General features: G+C 34.1%; 1 protein-coding gene across 2 annotated transcripts in view; it reads right to left on the bottom strand.

The window, feature by feature from the left end:
• LOC111043329 overlaps nt 1–18,243 on the bottom strand; it is a 66,099-nt gene that overhangs the window by 10,805 nt on the left and 37,051 nt on the right. For both annotated transcript variants that reach the window (XM_039424958.1, XM_022328243.2), the window contains exon 2: nt 298–393. In XM_039424958.1, coding sequence (XP_039280892.1) covers nt 298–392 — 95 coding nt within the window. In that variant the 5' untranslated portion in view covers nt 393. The remainder of the gene's footprint in view (nt 1–297; nt 394–18,243) is intronic.

An 18,243-nucleotide genomic window follows, 5' to 3' on the forward strand; every position in this document is an offset into this window, starting at 1 on the left:
CTCCACTCCTCTTCCACAAATCTTACAATACGGTGCTCTATAATTCAGGTGAGATCCCCTCTTTCCCATTCGTTTGCTCTCGCACTGAGTTATTCAGAAGGTAATTCCAGAAAAAGATTTCCTCTAAAAATCTGAATGAACTGATATAATGAATCAATGACACCTTGAATGACAATCTCCTTTAAATATTTTAAATATATTTCTCCTTTAAATATTTTAAATTTTTATTTAATTTGAAGGCCTATTTTATTATGAATACAGTACCTGCAATACATAATTTTATTATGAATACAGTACCTGCAATTCACTTTGGCTTCTGAGATATTTGTAAGCACAGCAATCACACAGAGACCCAAGAATATTTGCAGACAGAATCTTCCCTGGTTGACCATTCTGTAAACAAGAAAACGAAAAGTAGTAAGCAATAGCCACAGTATGTTTATTCATTCAAGAATACGTGTGATTGCAACTTTCCACAGTTGTTCTATCTCAATAGAATTCCACAGTGAGTTTTGGATTTGTAGTGAATTGTTCCAACTACAATAGTAAAGCTCTTTCGTTTTTAATGAGATACAGGAATCCATTTCAAAAAGTTACATTGAAACATGTTCCATTTTGAACACTTTCGATTCTAAGGAGTTCTTGACTATTCACCAATTTCCATTGTAAGGGTGAGTAACTAATTCCTCTAATTACCATTTATGAGTTTAAAGATCACTTCCCGGTGGTTCAGAACCCACCTTAAGCTGTAGGTCCACTCATCTCTCATCGCATCATCCGTCTCATTATCCACCAGCCTAGAGCTCATTTGGGCATCATCCTTAGCAAGAGAAAAAACTCCCAAGACTAAAATTTTTATGTATTTCTAAATCAATCATCAACTTGGGGTTCATAAACTACAAGAACAATACTCTCGATAAACATTAAACATTGCTATTCAAAAATACTGATGTTACTTTATTGCGGAGATAGAATTATAAATAAATTTGTCAATAATTCATGTTTGGTGTGTCAATATGTCATGATTGGTGAAAATAGATTCTCAATATTTGTCAAAAATACATTCATGACCATTGACATAAGGAGTGATCATTTTATTGCAAGTGAACTACTCATACACTTTGTCATTGCGACAAAACTAATAATTATTCATCTATCCTATTCCTGTTCCAAGAGAATGTTTATGGTTTCTTTTAGCCTTAGCCTATGCATTTAGAGATTTGGGAGATAGTTATTTGACCAAAAAGAGGAAGAGGACATTGCCACCTATATGTCATTGTCCAGGAAGGTGGGAGTTTGGGGTTATCTGCAAGCAACTAGTTCCTGAATTTCGCGTCGAACTTCTGTCCAGATATATGCTTTATTAATGACTGACTAACTCGTGACTAAACTCACGTTACGTTTTCCTTTCTGAGCATGCTCTGTGCATAACTCTATTTCTATGTGCTCGAAAATAGCTCCTTTATAATTTCCAATGCTTTGCATTCTCATTGAAGAGAGGAAGTAAATGCCAACATGCTTCTCGTTCATAAATACATATATTTCTCGTACAGTAGTTTTTTGTGGAATTATTCTGTAGAACCTTCATTCGACTACGATTTGCGAGAACAACTCTAGAACCCCTCTTTCTCTTGAATTACTATTTAGTCTACTTGCGCTTTTTTGTAAAAGCTATGTAATTGGAGTATTGTGTAATAATTCAAGTTAATCCTGAGTCGTAAAATGTATAGTCAAACAAAGTTGCTCGGACTTATACAACATTATCACTGGATCAAATATCACCACAGGTAAAGGGATATTGGAATGGAATAAAATAAACCAGAACCAATTAATTCGTATTTCAAAGCGCTTATTTTTTCTGTTGTTCAAATAATTTCAACAGTTAGCAAGGTAACCCGCCCTCCGCAAGGGTTTAATTAAAAACTTGACAAACTGATAACTCGACCTACTAGAATCTTGAAGAACTTGGAATAGGTTTATAATCATCCTCTGTAAATCGTGAATCTATATGCCAAATTTCAAGTTAATCAGTTCAGACGTGATGATGCGTCATCATTCTTGAATTTCCTATCACGTACATGTACATAAGCCAATTCATCCTTCATTAGATGAACCGTCAAAAAAATTAACTTGATAAATCTATTATTTTTCAAAATTTTTTATACAAAGTTGACAAGATATATTATTCCTGCGGTAATAAAGTACTCGGGTCAGTGAGTGAACAGAGTTGTATATTTACATTAACTGCATGTCTTTGTTTGAAACAGCTGTTTTAAATTGTTTGAAATCAAACTAAACTAAACTAAACATTTTTTGTGTAGTTGAGAAGTTGATCCTGTGGTAATTATTCATATTGAATGAAAAAGACTAAGAAATTGTCAAAAAACCACTGATTTATTGATAATTAGAAAGACCGGTTTCGGTTATTACACCATTGTCAATCTCTGATAACCTAAAACTAAATACAAGAGCAGCAGAATTTATACTAGTAGGCGAGTACTGCTATTGGTCGAGGGCATGAACGCCTGCCATTCGCCCAGCTAGACAGTCTCCTCCCACTCAACGGTGTGACAAAATGGCGGCTTAAGCAACATAATCGCCATGATAATAAAATTTACTTTCAGTAAAAAATAAGAACCAAGAAAACAAGTGTGAAAGATAATAAAACAGATATGTAAATGGAAAACTATTGACTAATGTATGCTTACAATTTTATGATAAAACTAAATTTGTAGTGTTGTATTGGTTGAAATTGATCTGGTCATTTAAGCTATAGTGGGAATTTTCCTTAATTACTCTTGTTATTTCTAAAGCCTCTAGAATATTCAAAGATCTGCCTTTGTTATTAACATGCAGAAACTCAACATTCTCCTCAACTGTGAACTTGTGATTATTTGCTATCAAATGTTCTGCAAAGTTAGATTCCCCATTTTGTTTATTCCAATCTCTGATGTGTTCTTTAATTCTACTTTTGAAACTTCTACCAGTCTGACCCACATAACAAGCATTACAATCATCACAATTAAGTTTGTACACCCCGCTTTTATCCCAAATATCAATTTTGTCTTTACTCCAGCTAATAAACTTATAAACTACACCAGCTTATAAACTAAACATCAGAATTGAATTGAATTGTATTGAATTGAATTGATTTATTGTTTCACAAAAAAAGACTTATAAAACATAAGTAAATGTACTGATTTAAAGAAAATTATATCTATGTTTAAACTATTTCACAAAATAATTGAAACTGTACTCACATGGACCTGACGGTCTGTTCGTGAGTAAGAGTTCGCATACGTATATTGAAATTTAATTGACACAGATAACTTATCTATGATACAGAGAAGTAATATTACTATTATAGATAGCTACCGATATTTAATAGTATTGAACAATACAATATCAAAACTATTCAAATAAAAGATAAAAATACTTATTCAATTTTAATTTTATATAGTGATAGTGTGTAATAGAATAGAATGTAATAGAATAGTGTGTAATATAGTATAGTCTATATTATAATATAGACTAGTAATAGAATATAGTTTGTTAATACATCGCAGTTCGGAATATAAAAATCTAGTGTGACGCACTCACACAACTTTCCTTGACGTTATGAAAATTGTTCAACTGACGCTAATGTTCCCGCGCATCTCGAGTCTACTATTCAAAGATTTGAGCCAGCTGGTGACAGGGCAACAACGCTGGAGACAGCGTTGTCTGACGAGGTCTGCTATCTCTTCATAGTGAATCATTTAATAGAATCAACAGTTGCCAACAGTTTGCAATTGGATAATCACATTTTCTCGAATTTCAAGCTTATTTTTAATTCTAGGTGGAAATGTTACTGGACATTAATTGTAGAAATTCTCATGCTCAATCTTCTCCACTCGAATTTTTTTGTTCAAATTGTATCTGAAGCCTGATAATTGGGAATCTGAAATCCAACTTTGCATAGATGGGGCGGAGCTCCTGAAATTTTTACAGATGTAGGACTTGTGACAATTGATAGAGATTATCAATGACTATTCCAGGTATGAATTTAATCAAATTCGTTGGAGCCGTTTTCGGGAAAAACCCTGTTTTTGACAACATTTTTGCCATTTTAGCCGCCATCTTAAATTGCATTTGATCGAAATTGTTCGTGTCGGATCCTTATATTGTAAGGACCTTAAGTTCCGAATTTCAAGTCATTCCGTTAATTGGGAGATGAGATATCATGTACAAAGACGTACATACACTCATATATACACACACGCACACACACACACACACACACACACACACACACACACACACACACACACACACACACACACACACACACACACAGACCAATACCCAAAAACCACTTTTTCGGACTCAGGGGACCTTGAAACGTATAGAAATTTAGAAATTGGGGTACCTCAATTTTTTTCGGAAAGCAATACTCTCCTTACCTATGGTAATAGGGCAAGGAAAGTAATAATACAAGCCATCAGGCTCGCTTCGCTCGCCATATCCGCCTAGCCAGGGGGCTCCGCCCCCTGGACCCCCGACTGGATCTTTTAAAAATGAGATCAGCGGGCTCGCTTCGCTCGCCTGCATTTTTTCATTTGAGCATGCTTCATTCCATCGGAAAGTAAAAGTACTTCCTCGCTCGGTTCAATCATCGATTAATTTCAATTATTTAGTGCAGGGTGGAAAACTTCGTTAGGATATTATGAGAATTACAACAAAAAAACGCTAATTTTGAGCGTATCTTTGGCGTTATTTCAAATTCTTCCTAACACAACATTATTACACTCCAGCTGAGCTTCTGTAGTAAATTTGAACATTTTCTGTTCATTTGTTCTTGATTGATCTGAGAAAAAGCAAAAAACGCTGGAAAAACGCTGATTTTGGCATTATTTCAAATTCCTTCTAACATATGTAACAATTCAAACACCCCGCTCTCATAGGTTATTAATTATTAGTATAGCGGAGTCATCACTCAGGCCACCAAATTGGACTTTTGAACTGGTGAGCTGAGAGAGTGATGACCGTGTAGAGGCGAAACTGGAGGGAGAACGTTCCGAGACGCGCTAGAGGAAGGTTGTGCGTGAGATAGTGAGATGTAGTTTTTAGTAATGTGATTGAGGAGTGATTATGTTTAGAGAGAGAGAGTGTAGATGTTTGTTATGGGATTTTTTCAATAGAGTGAGATTGTTTTGGTGAATTTGCGTATTTATTTAATAATATTATCCTATAAATGGTAGCAGGGCCCAGGACCCTAAAAACCTGGTGGTGGCAGCGCTACTGGAGAGCACTGTCATGCTCGCCACGCACGCCACAGTGAGCTTCTGTAGTAAATTTAAACATTTTCTGTTCATTTGTTCTCGATAAAGCTGAGAAAACTCTAAAAAACGCTGGAAAAACGCAGATTTTGGGTGTATCTTTGGAAATTTTCCCAAATCCGTTCTTAGTGCGCCTCCAAAGGGCCAACTGAATATACCTACCAAATTTGAACGTTCTTGGTCCGGTAGATTTTTAGCTCTGCGAGTGAGTGAGTGAGTGAGTGAGTCAGTCAGTCAGTCAGTGAGTGCCATTTCGCTTTTATATAATAAATTATATAGATAGATATTTGGAGGGTGATGGATCAAGAAACCATCATCTAAAAAGTCAACTATTCAGTTAACTTTAAATGTTAGTTGATGATTCGATATAATATTGTAGCAGCATTTTTCAGTTAGGAAGTCGTGTACTGACTAAAGCTTCCACTTAATCTTCTGTTTTAACTGTCTATCTCTTGGGAGACCACGGTAAATGTTACTGACATGCAACCTTATGTATTCATTCATTCCTTCCAAGAAACATCGTGTGTGGAAAAACTCCAGAATGATCTGACCATGCTCGAAAAGCTACTCCCTGAAGCATTTTTCACTTCTTTTACTGTCAAACGACTTCACGATTAAACGTTAATCTCACATTAATCACTTCTGGGAGTAAACGAGAGACAAATTGCTCGAATTATAAATGTTGCAAATCTTGTCACTGGGATACTTGTGTGAGTTCTGTCTTCAGTTCCAGTGAGAAGATTCAAGCAGTACACATGATTATCTATTTAGTCTATGGAGAATAAAGTTTTGAACGCCCATATAACGGAATTCTCTAATGAATTCTGAGTTTGAATTGAAGCTTGTTATTTCAATCCCAATTCATCTACTACTCAGTACTATAGTATATGTTATTACGGCCTGTTGAGAAAATATTAATTTTGAATTCAAATGTTTTTCAATCTAGCTATCGATCATTATTTAGCACAAAGTAGTACTTCTATCATTTCCTCACTAAGTCTTGAAAATTTCAATTTTGCACTGACTTAAATATTGTTGGATCGACTATGGATGTATAGTTGTATAAGCGAAATGGCACTCACTCACTTTCAGAACTAAAAATCTACCGGACCAAAAACGTTCAAATTTGGTAGGTATGTTCAGTTGGCCCTTTAGAGGCGCACTAAGAACGGATTTGGAAACATTTCCAAAGATACTCCCAAAATCTGCATTTTTTCCAGCGTTTCTTAGCGCTTTCTCAGCTTTATCGAGAACAAATTAACAGAAAATGTTCAAATTTAGTAAAGAAGCTCAGCTAGGGTGTAATAATGTTGTGTTAGAAGGAGTTTGCAATAACATTAAAGATACGCCCAAAATTAGCGTTTTTTTGCTTTTTCTCAGATTTATCGAGAACAAATGAACAGAAATTGTTCAAATTTAGTACAGAAGCTAAGCTAGGGTGTTATAATGTTGTGTTAGAAGGAATTTGAAATAAAGCCAAAGGGACGCCCAAAATTAGCGTTTTCTCAGTTCTTTTATCATGTAATAGACAGAAAATGTTCAAATTTGGTACAGAGGTTTAGGTAGGGTCTAAAAATGTTGTGATAAGGTGACTTTAATATTTCATCAAAGATACGCCCAAAATCAGCGTTTTTCTCAGCTTTTCTGCGTTTTCTCAGTACTTTGACTTTCTGATGGAATGAAGCATGCTCAAATGAAAAATGCAGGCGAGCGAAGCGAGCCCGCTGATCTCATTTCTGGACGATCCAGTCGGGGGTCCAGGGGGCGGAGCACCCTGTCTAGAGGGATATGGCGAGCGAAGCGAGATTGCTAGATATAGACTATGTTTGCTAGTAACTACTGATGCTGTGGCCACATTCAGTGAGTATAGAATGTAAGATAAATGAATAGAAGAATGAATAAGATAAATGATAAGATGAATGTAATGTACATTCTATACTCACTGGCCACATTTAATCATGATAATAACTCGAATGATATTCAACAATATTTGAATTTTTAGTCTGTTCATTACAAGATGTCTTGTAAAGTCAATAATTACTATTGAAGACCGTAATGATAGGCCTATGCTTGATAGTACTTCACTTGTTTTTTGCGAAAAAGGAGGGTGCTTTACCTTCTTCTTCCCGCAAATGCAAGATTCATTAGCAAATGGCTTCCAAAGTACTGCTTCACATTTTTGTGATATTTCTATGGTTTGTCCTGCTTTTGAAATTCAAACGTCTTCCTAGACATTGTATTGCAACCACGATCTACTTTGATGTTTGAGCGCATAATAAAACGTTCGTGAAGCACAAGAATAACACCACAAATATCCATATTTACTAACTACTAACTACTCTTATAACCTCAATATAAGTCTCTTCACGTTCATCTGTTCACTCAAAAAATAATTGAAAATCTTATAATAAAGATAATTCTTCAGAGATTACATATATAACAATAAATTATAATGAGATCCACGTTGTAATGGTAGTGAAGAAAGATAGGAGAAAAACGTTGCCGAACCTCTGTCTTGTATAGCTTCTACCTTCTATATAATACCTTCTATAGAAGGTAGCAGATACAGGTTTATTAATATAGTAATATTAACTGTTCATTCTCATTTAAAATAATAAATCATATTTCTCAATAATTTCATAATGGATTTTAATAATTAAGATGTAATATTTTGTTAATTAATTATTAATTCTGCATTGTTAAAAGACGATCTGGCAACAGAGCAAAGCGAGAAAGAGATAGCGCTATCCGCTTTGTTGAATGAAAGACAAGAATAGCAATACCATTGCTAATCAAACACTGCCATTCTAAGGTGGACCTCAGTATAACTGTAGTGGCCTATCAAATTCCCACATCTGTCTTCCCAAAGCAGTATTAAGAGAAAATTAAGTTTTCAATTATTTTCAGAGATGTGCTAAAATACTCTCTTGATATAAAAGAAGAATTGATAGGTCACTGATAGGCTAATAGAACCTCCTATTCATAACCTTGAGTCTTGGGTTACTGTGATGACTACTCGAACAAAAATTGGAAAAACTCTTCCGCCGTAGGAAAAACTCACATGTCATGACGTTAAGTTCTCTATTTGTTGAATCAACTGCAAAGTAAATGATGAAACATCTTCTTGAAATCGTAGGTTATCAGTATTCTGTGACTGTGAGTTCCGAGAGTCCCTTAGGATTCGAATACTCAATTACAGAGTACAGGACAGGCCTGTTGAAGTATCAGAGGATAATACGACAAGACTCTGGCTCGTAGCTCAAGGAACATAAATTTCGATCAGTGGCAAAAGTAGAAAAGTGCGTTCCTTCAACAGAAACTATCATTTATCATTAATGATACTCCAAATGTGACCAGTTGCAGTTACTTCAAGATCACCTGAATGGGAAATTGTGATTTATAGGTCATTACTCCGCCCGAACAATACAAAAACGCATTAAGGACTAATCAAACTCATTTTTTATTAAGGTTTTGTTACAAACTATTGTTTTCAATCATATTATCAGCAACCACTGGAATGATATCATTTGTGAAGTTCTATGTTCGGAATTTCGGATTGGTTTCTACGGTTTTGCAGATTTGACGCCCAGTGAGATCGGACTCCCCGATCTGTAATTTCATTACAATCTCTTGCGTTTGTATGAAATTCACGTCATAATGATTAATGATTACAACACGATGCAAAAGAGCATATTATAGTTGAGTGCATATTAAGGCTAGGCACATACCAGTTGGTCAAGATAAGACAAGACATGATCAGACACAATACTTCACATTATTGCTTTTATGAAGACATATCCAATAGCAATGACTAATCAGTGTGTGTTGCGTCATTAGCAACAATGTGAAGTATCATGTCTGATCATGTCTTGTCTTGTCGTGACTAACTGGCGTGTGCCATAGTAAAAATATGGTGATTATAAACTATCAAGGGATGATAACTTGATCGTTTGATAACAAAATCTTTGCAAAGAATGCTCTTGCATTGATTAAATCTACTAATTTGATTAGATTTTAATATTTGAGGAGGAGTGTATTGATTCATTTTCCGACAAACTCATATACTAATACTGCTGAAAATAATGACTAGCGTATGAGAAACTATTGAACATACATATTCCTGTAGCAGCAGGATAAAAAGCAACATGCTGTGGTCAATTTTCTCAGAAAAGCCACTTGAATAAAGGGAATTACTCGAGGTGGTTAAATCTGAGAGAGTCAAGATTATGAATAAAATCTTGACTATTTGCTTAATTCTTTATACTGGGGTAGCCACCTAAATTGCAATGAGAGCTAGAAGCATTCGAAATCAAAGTAAGAAAAGTTATTCAGTCTGAGCTAAGTCGTTGCCTGGCTCAATTCAAATTAAGCAGCAGAATCGTTACAAACAACCAAAGGCGTTAGGGTACTTCACTATACAAGACATTCAAGACGGTCAGGATTAAACAGAGCCTTGCAGTCTGTTATTTGAGATGTACTAATTTAAATATTGTAGACGGCGAAAGGGCTTTAGTGATTAAGTTAGCCTCACAACTGAACGCATGAATTTAACGCATTGCTCAACGAACATTCTTGACAGAAACTTTCGATTTTACTGCCGTCTTGCGGTTTAGTACTGTTAAGCTTCCGTGCATTCACATTTTGATAATTTTTTCTGGTTCTAGTACAGTAAAGATTACCAGCCAACTAATAATTGGATTGTATAGATCTAGGCTACTAGCTAGCTCTCTAAGTAAAAACTGCTCCTCTAGACAAACTCTCAGGAGAGTCCAAGAACTAATTTCAGTATAAACATTGGAATCCAATTTTTCTCCAATAAAAAACATGAATATCATCAATACAGAACGATACTTTATTCTAAGCAACTTTCACAAAGTTGAAAATATTATGACAGCTATTCCATTAAAATCCAATGAGAATATCATTCAATGATTAAGGATTGATGAAAATGCAGATAAATCTGTGGTTTTGACAGTATTTTGTCTTTTTATTCAAGATTGATGGAAGAATAATCAATTTAGGATAAGGGCTTCATTATGTATGAATGAGAAATAATCAAAGATTCTAAATTTTAATGTTATAAGTCTACTGTACACATAGCTCTCGTTTTTAGAATCTTTCTTTGGAAAGATTCATGAGATTAGTGCGGTAAGTATTGTCTTAGAGAATAGATAGCATAAAATACCTTTTCTCTATTGAATTATCTTCTAGGTTCCCGTATTGTAATAATCGATGAAATTTATAGGTATGTATGATTAGGTTTACAGACTTGTTTTCTCGTATCTAGTTTTTTGATTTGAATAGCCTAATGCTTGTATAGCTTATTTTATCACTTATCACTAAGTGATAAGTTATAGGTGTGGACCCCTATTTGTCCCACGCTAGACCTCATCAACTTACATAGAGTAGCATATTAAGTAGTTGACTTCTCTTTATTATTAGCTCTGTTATCATCACATCCCAATAATTATAAGGAAGTAAATAGTACAGTATCGTATTATGAAATTCTTTTACTTCAAAGTATCATTCATGAACTTTATGAATGGAAAGATACTTTCAAGAATTCAATATGGCGATAACAGAGGCTGAGAGCAGAACAATGGGGGTGAGGACAGCTGCTTTATAAAGAGATTTTCCTATTAGTAGCATAAAAGGCCAGACAATCACAACTACGCCAACAAAAAAGAGATTCCCAAAAACAAGCAGCCGAGCTTGTTCAATTCCGGACCTCATTTCTTTTTGTTCCAAGTCATTCGAAAGAGTTTTTTCGTTTTCGGATCTGGAAAGTTGTTCCTTTTGATAGAGGGAAACCGTAACTGAAGAAACCTATATTAATGTGGATAGTACCGTGTGAAACTTCCTTCCTATGAATATCCATTCACAGTTGTTATATCATTTCAAAATATAATCAATTTCCCAATGTCTCTAATTCACATCAATAAAAGTTTTCTCTTTTCAAGTTCACTGAATGTTTAGTATTGTAGTACCAACATTTTGTTCTAATGGTACACGAGTTCAGGTGGGCATTCATAGCCTAATTATAATTTATAATGTTGACTATATTTTAAACATTTCAATGTTTCAATTCTTGGAGGAAAAATATTCACTATAATTTATTCATAGAATAGATAGAATACCACTTATACTTTTGGTTATAAACATAGATAAGGTAAGCACCAAAAGTATACTCAGTCTGTATGTGCGATTAGTTTTGGACTATTTGTTCTTGTCTATATTGAAATCAGTTATTACTAGGTTGGAAAATCAACATACCATAGGTGTGAGATAATGCCTACAGATCTCAAATTTTATGTATTATATCATAACTGTGTACAAGTCTCTATTTCAATTATCAGAGGTGAACACTCCCTCCAACAACTGAAATGATTTAAGTTATTTGATCGATTAACCTTCAAAGTTGAAAGTTTTCTAAAATCGATTGATTTATTATACCATTATAACATTAATAATGTTAGAATAAAGAGTCAAAATGGCACCCCCCCCCTAAATTTAGAAGGAATTCAGCCTCTATCCCCTGTCTGAACACTGCTGACGTATTTTCTGGTATCCCTCCAAGATTTGAATTGAGCCTAATTTTATTATTTGAGCGCCCCCCAAGAATTTCAAGGAGGCAGTCTGCGTTCAACCGACAGGGGGGGGGGGTGTGGGCACTCATGCAATTAGTTCATAGAGAAAAGAAAGATAGCGTAAGATGAAAAAGATACCTACTTGTATCAGTTGTCTCTGGTGATAATATCACCCACTGTAAAATATATTGTAATTTTTCAAATTTTCTAATATTTCTATAAGTTATGAACGATTTTTCAACAAAGGTTGTTGATTTAAAGTAGCCTAATATCCTGTTTATAGTGTAATTTTCAAACTCATTCGTTTCAACCGCATTTGAGTGGAATTGACATAGGAAATTTACGGGTTGAGGAATGTGAAACAGATGACTGTTTAGATGATGATCTTACAAAATGAAGTTTATGGATAACACTCTTTTTCTACCATTCAAATAAAATATGAAAACAGATTATTGAAAGAGAAATCGAATACCTTAATAATGTTTTGTTTATAAACAAACTAACAATATTAATCAAGTTGGAAGCTAGTTCTTCGATCAAAGCTGGATGAAGACCGTGGTTTGGACTCAACATTGCTTATCTACAATCCCAAAGCAATTCGTCAACGTGATTGATCTTCCTTGTTCCTATTCTGTCTTGTCTTCCTAAATTCCGCCATCTTACCTTGAAGCATGTCACAGGACTCTGTCCAATGTTCAAGTTCACAGTGTTCAAGTCACTTGATTCAAGTTCACAGTTTTTGGTTCAAGAGCGATTCTTTCTATTAGTTAACAACGTTCTAGTATTTTATGACGTTCTATTCGTTATACTTTATAACCCTTTACATTACATCAATTTATAGAGCACGGGTATGATAATATGCCTTATACTGTTTGATGCACAGATGGTTCATTACAAATTCTGTTGAACTGTGTCGAATAATTTGAAAAGAATTGGAAATCACCCTGCACCAATGTGGTTCAAAGAGCATGGTTCAATATAAATGAATTGTGAACTCGTGAAATAGATATGAATAATTGAGAATTTCGATTTTGAGCGCCAGCTTCTTTTCCCTCTTTTCACATCATGAAATGGTGAAGTGAGGCCAAATATGCTTACACAGCACCACAGCACCCATAAAACAAACTTAGTGAGTGTTGCCTTATTAGTCTACTGTGTACGAGTATAAGTTCATATGAAAATAATTGTAGATAAATAATACTCTATAATAGAGGAAAAAATATTCCATAATAATTTTTTGATCACGGACTCTACACTCTATACTCTTCGTCAAGAGTTATAAGCCTTGTCCACACTGAACAAATGTTCGACATACTTGTTCGGCAAACATGTTTGTTGAGGAGCTCAGGGACAAACATTTAGAAAAGTTTGGACAATCATTGTTTGTCAAACAAAAAATTACTGTTTCCTCTAACATTTTCAGTGTTGACTGCTGTAAAACATAAAACGTGTTCTCCCCACATACAAATATTTTGTTCTGTGACGCGTCCACACTGGCCACGGGCAAGCATTGTTTGTCAAACATAATAAAATTTGCCAAAACTGTTTCTACAAACATGTTTGTCGAACATGTGTTCAGTGTGGACACGGCTTAACAGATAACTTCTTTCTCCCATGTTTGTTGTCAATTGGTTGTCAAAAGGGTTTAATATTCACATTATCATTTCAACAGGTAATCCAATTATTTAATAACCCAGGTACAAAATTATTACCCAGGTAGCCAACACCTTATGATACAGCCACTATCTACGATCGCGAATTGCAATCTATAATCAAGTAAATGTCTTTGGATCTTTCATTTTTTTCAAGGAATCTGATTTCTTGTTACTCGTTTCAGAGACATACATCGCATATGAGAAACAAAAGGGATTTAATTGATTTTTAGGGATAGGGAGCCTTTGGTGGGTTGACTGTATGAAAGAAAAGTACGCTAGTAGTAAGCTGTAAGCATCATGGTATTGAAATTGAGTCAGGCCTGGTAGGCACAAGAATTTATTGCTTGTGAAAGATTCGATTCGATGTTCATATGTCGATGCACTGAACTGGTCCACTGATAGATGTGGGCCGGCCGGCTCGAATATTTACAAGATCGACCTAATCTGCAAGAAAGAGCTTGAAAATCAGACAAAAGGTCGCGCTTGGTCAGCAAACAACCGAGATTGGCTTTTTGAGAGCAGCGTATTGATCCAATCATTTGTAAGTATACAGGGTAAGCTTCCTAATTGAGCCGAGAGATTTCGATGACAAAGCGATGTTTCATGTTCAACAGGGCTTATCATTCAATTTCTTGCTTCCGTCAATTCTTTTTGTTCCAAACATTCAATACTTCTTCATGTAGGCCTTTCCATGAACAGTAGACAATTTTCAAAAAAAAAATTAGAAGAAGTAAGAAACTATTTTGATGGCTCTTCTTTCACGTTAATGGGCCAAGCTCCATATTGAGCTCAACTTTTTGTCTACCAGCTTTGATACGTGATAGTCTAGATAAAGTTTGCTTCTTATCGTAAAATGGCAAAAGATGAACCTGTAATCATATTATGATCCATCCACCATCCACCATTAGATAGAAAACCGAAAAGACTGAATATATTGCACTAAACTATAAATCAAAACTTGAAAATATTGAGCAAATTGACTGGATCGTTTGCCATCTTCTTAGTTCGAAGCCCTTGACTATTGACTCTCAATTATGATTTTTCACAATATAAGTCAATTCACTCACAATAATAATCATTTTCCACAATACTCTTAATATTCTTCTCTCCACAAAAATAGAGGAACTGTCGTAGAAAAAAAGCCACATCACACATCCAGTATAGCTCTACAAGGAATGAGATTTTTTGGAAAAACTCTAAACGGGATATTTCAATGGTTTTCAACAAGAAATACTATTTCTCGCGGCTCTGGACACAATTGGGAAGTCACTTTGATAAGCAAATGAAGAAATTGATGCTGTATTCATGAAATTCCTTTTATAATTCACTGATTGGAAATGAAATATAGAATTCCTCAGTTCCTAGAATATACGAGTTTTTATAGTATTAGAAGAGGGATTCAGTAGAAAGATGATTGTTCAAAACTGTATAATATACCAATAACTAACAGGAATTTATTTATTCACAATAATTTATGATACACAAATCAAATATATGATCAGAAAAGGACCAACAGGCCTAGCCCAAAACTGTCCCCTTTCCGATTTTTGAAAGAAGTATGTCTAAAACGTAGCTTCACATTAAATCAAATTTGAGTTCAGAAATATAAAAACCAAAATTTGAAATTTAGTTAGATTGGAAACCGAAAAGATTGAAAATATTGAGCAAATTGACTGGATTGTTTGCCATCTTCTTAGTTCGAAGCCCTTGACTATTGACTCTTAATTATGATTTTCACAATATAAGTCAATTCACTGTCAATAATTATTATTTTCCACAATACTCTTAATTGTTTTTTTTTCTACAAAAATAGAGGAACTGTTGTAGAAAGAATAAAAGCCACATTAACACATTCAGTACATCCTTACATCTCAGTACTAAGCTGCTAACATACTCCATTCCATTGCATATTTGTTCCGTTTTTGGGGCTGATAATTGACTTGAATTTTGCTAGAAGATCTTTAACCACTGAGCCACGCATCGTACACCTACCGAGTATTAGACTATGCTAATTTTAATTGAGAAGCGACAAGCGTGAAAGAACTAATTTGCTCAGCTGCAACACCTGCTTTAGAATGATGAGAACTTGCTTGGAAACAGTGCCGTGTCTCCTGAATAAATTACCTTGGATCATCATAAGGTGTCGTTGTTGTGCTTTGATACGTGATAGTCTAGATAAAGACTGCTACTGATTATAAAATGGCTCAAAATGAACCTGTAATTTTGTCAAGATCAGTAATGAGAGAGAATCGTTTATCAATACGTTTCAGAGAATATCTGAGACTGTTCAAGTACTAAAAATGCTAAATTTGGCATTTCTCCTACATAAATTTTCAAAATCAGCCTAATAACTTCCTCGCTGAGCAATTTATACGTGAAAATGTTTCCTTCAATCTAAGTATTGTGCATAAATAATGAGATAAAAATGATAGCAGACTTGAACCGTGACGAAGCTCTTACCAACAGAATAATTGAAAATCCTCTTCCTAATTCCAAATATGTAATTTTAAATAAATACTTTCACATTGAAAAATCTCTTCTTTTTTGACAAAAGATTTTAATGTAAACAAGCATAATTTTTGTCATCACTCAAGAGTGGAGTGTTATAAGAGATAATTAATATTCCTACAAACATCTCAAACTCATTTATCAATTTTATTGACTGCAACAAACAATTTTTCCTCTCAACTCCAGAATGAAGTAGGCTTGTCTTTTTATAGACTGAATATAAAAATATAATTTTGCCGATTTCTTGAATAATTAAAAAAAAACTTGAATAATAATCAATTATAATATTGACGGGAGTACCTCAAGAAGTATGGGATGATCAAGCAATGATCAATCTTCTTAGGATGATCGATCTTCTTGTTGAAGGGTATTTTTGCATTTCTTTGTCAACCAGAATAAATTCATTAGAAGATCTATGAAACTGGACAATAAATTCATTAGACTCCTAAGATCAATGAAACTGGAATTATGAAGGTCATAAATTTCAAGAAATGTCATCAATCAAGAAATTCTCAGGAGTAAAGATTGAATTGTAAATATAAAGAGGAATAAACTTATTCTCAGTACCCTTTTTGAAATATTCTATCACATGATGTTTCGGACATTGATGCCATTTTCGAGTTAGCATTTCATGTTGTGATAAAATATGCGTATTTCAAAAAGGGTACTGAGATTGTTATTTCTCTTTCTATTCATATTACAAGTAGCCCTAAACAGAAAAGAGATAAATACGATTGAATTGAGTTGACAAATGCAAGAGTACAATCAGCATCAACAGAAAAATATTGAGGTTGAGTTTCAAAAATCAAATCAGCAATATAGTTTCATGATTCAAAATATACATCGATACTTTATTAATGATGAATACCGTAGTTAATTTAAGTGCAAGATTCAAACCCCAAGAAGCATATTAGATGATTGATTGTGCGCCTCAGGTTGTATTTCGATGTTCTCTCATGGAACATGAAACATTATTCATGTATCGTCCACATGAATAATGTTTATTAGAAGTATAATTTACCACTTTCCAACAAAGAGATAAATACCCAATCAATTACATGATATATATTGTATTCTAATCATCTACAAGCTACTGTTGTGTAGCAATAAAGACACTACTACCACACATCTCTGAGAAGCTAATAATACCCTCAATACTTAGTGACTCTATTGCAAGTCTTGGTAAATAGCTACAAAGCCTCTCGATAAATTAACAGTTGAAAAGTCACACAGATTGTTTGCTGTACTCTGGTCAATTTGCACACAAGAGGCCATTGAACACAGTTGACCATTGAAGAGGCGTTTCTTGAACCAAGCGGCGGGGAGGTTAGTCGCGATCGATTAACACACACTCTCACACTCACACTCACACTCAATCGACGGGTGATATTGGAAAATGCATAATATTTCAGAGGAGTCTCGGATTTCAATGTGATTTATTGAAGCTCTTGACTGATTGACCATTTTATTTGATTGTATGGTAAGAGATGGTATGGTATTTCTCCATAATTGAAAGAGCAAGACGTAGATGTTGTCAATACCACTATATTTGTTCAAAATTAATTTATATTACAAATAAATTACAAAAATTTTAAATAATAAAGAGTACTACAAGTTTTCATATTGTTTTTTATAAATTACAGTATCTTCAATTTGAATATATTGATTTTGAAAAAATAGTGTTATTAACAGCATCAACTTCTTATTCTTTCAATGATTGATTGGGATGTGTATGCCTACAAGGATATCAGAATATGCTATATATTACATCATACGAGACCTGATTCGTACAATCTATTATCTTTTGATTATCTACAGGAAATAATCGAAGGGATTACCTATTCTAATCTACTTGTTATTCTCTGAGAAAAGTATTCCAGTCATAAAAACGCCCAGGCTCAAAATTTGAGTGAGAGTTCAGCTTTAAACTCAAAGTGGTATACTGATTCATTCATTTATTTGGTCATTTGTCGTTTATAATTCCCAATTTGACGTAATTTGAATACATTTTAGATGTACAAATCATAAAATGTATCGTAATTTCTATATTTACTATCATCATTTCTATATTCACTTCATCATTTCTATATTTACACAGCTTTTGAATAATCCGAATAAATAATTCGAATAATAAACTCTTCGTTTCATATGGATGATAAATTCATATGGATGAAT

The sequence above is a fragment of the Nilaparvata lugens genome, chromosome 3 (genome assembly GCF_014356525.2).
Source record: "Nilaparvata lugens isolate BPH chromosome 3, ASM1435652v1, whole genome shotgun sequence".
Taxonomy (NCBI): Eukaryota; Metazoa; Arthropoda; class Insecta; order Hemiptera; family Delphacidae; genus Nilaparvata; species Nilaparvata lugens.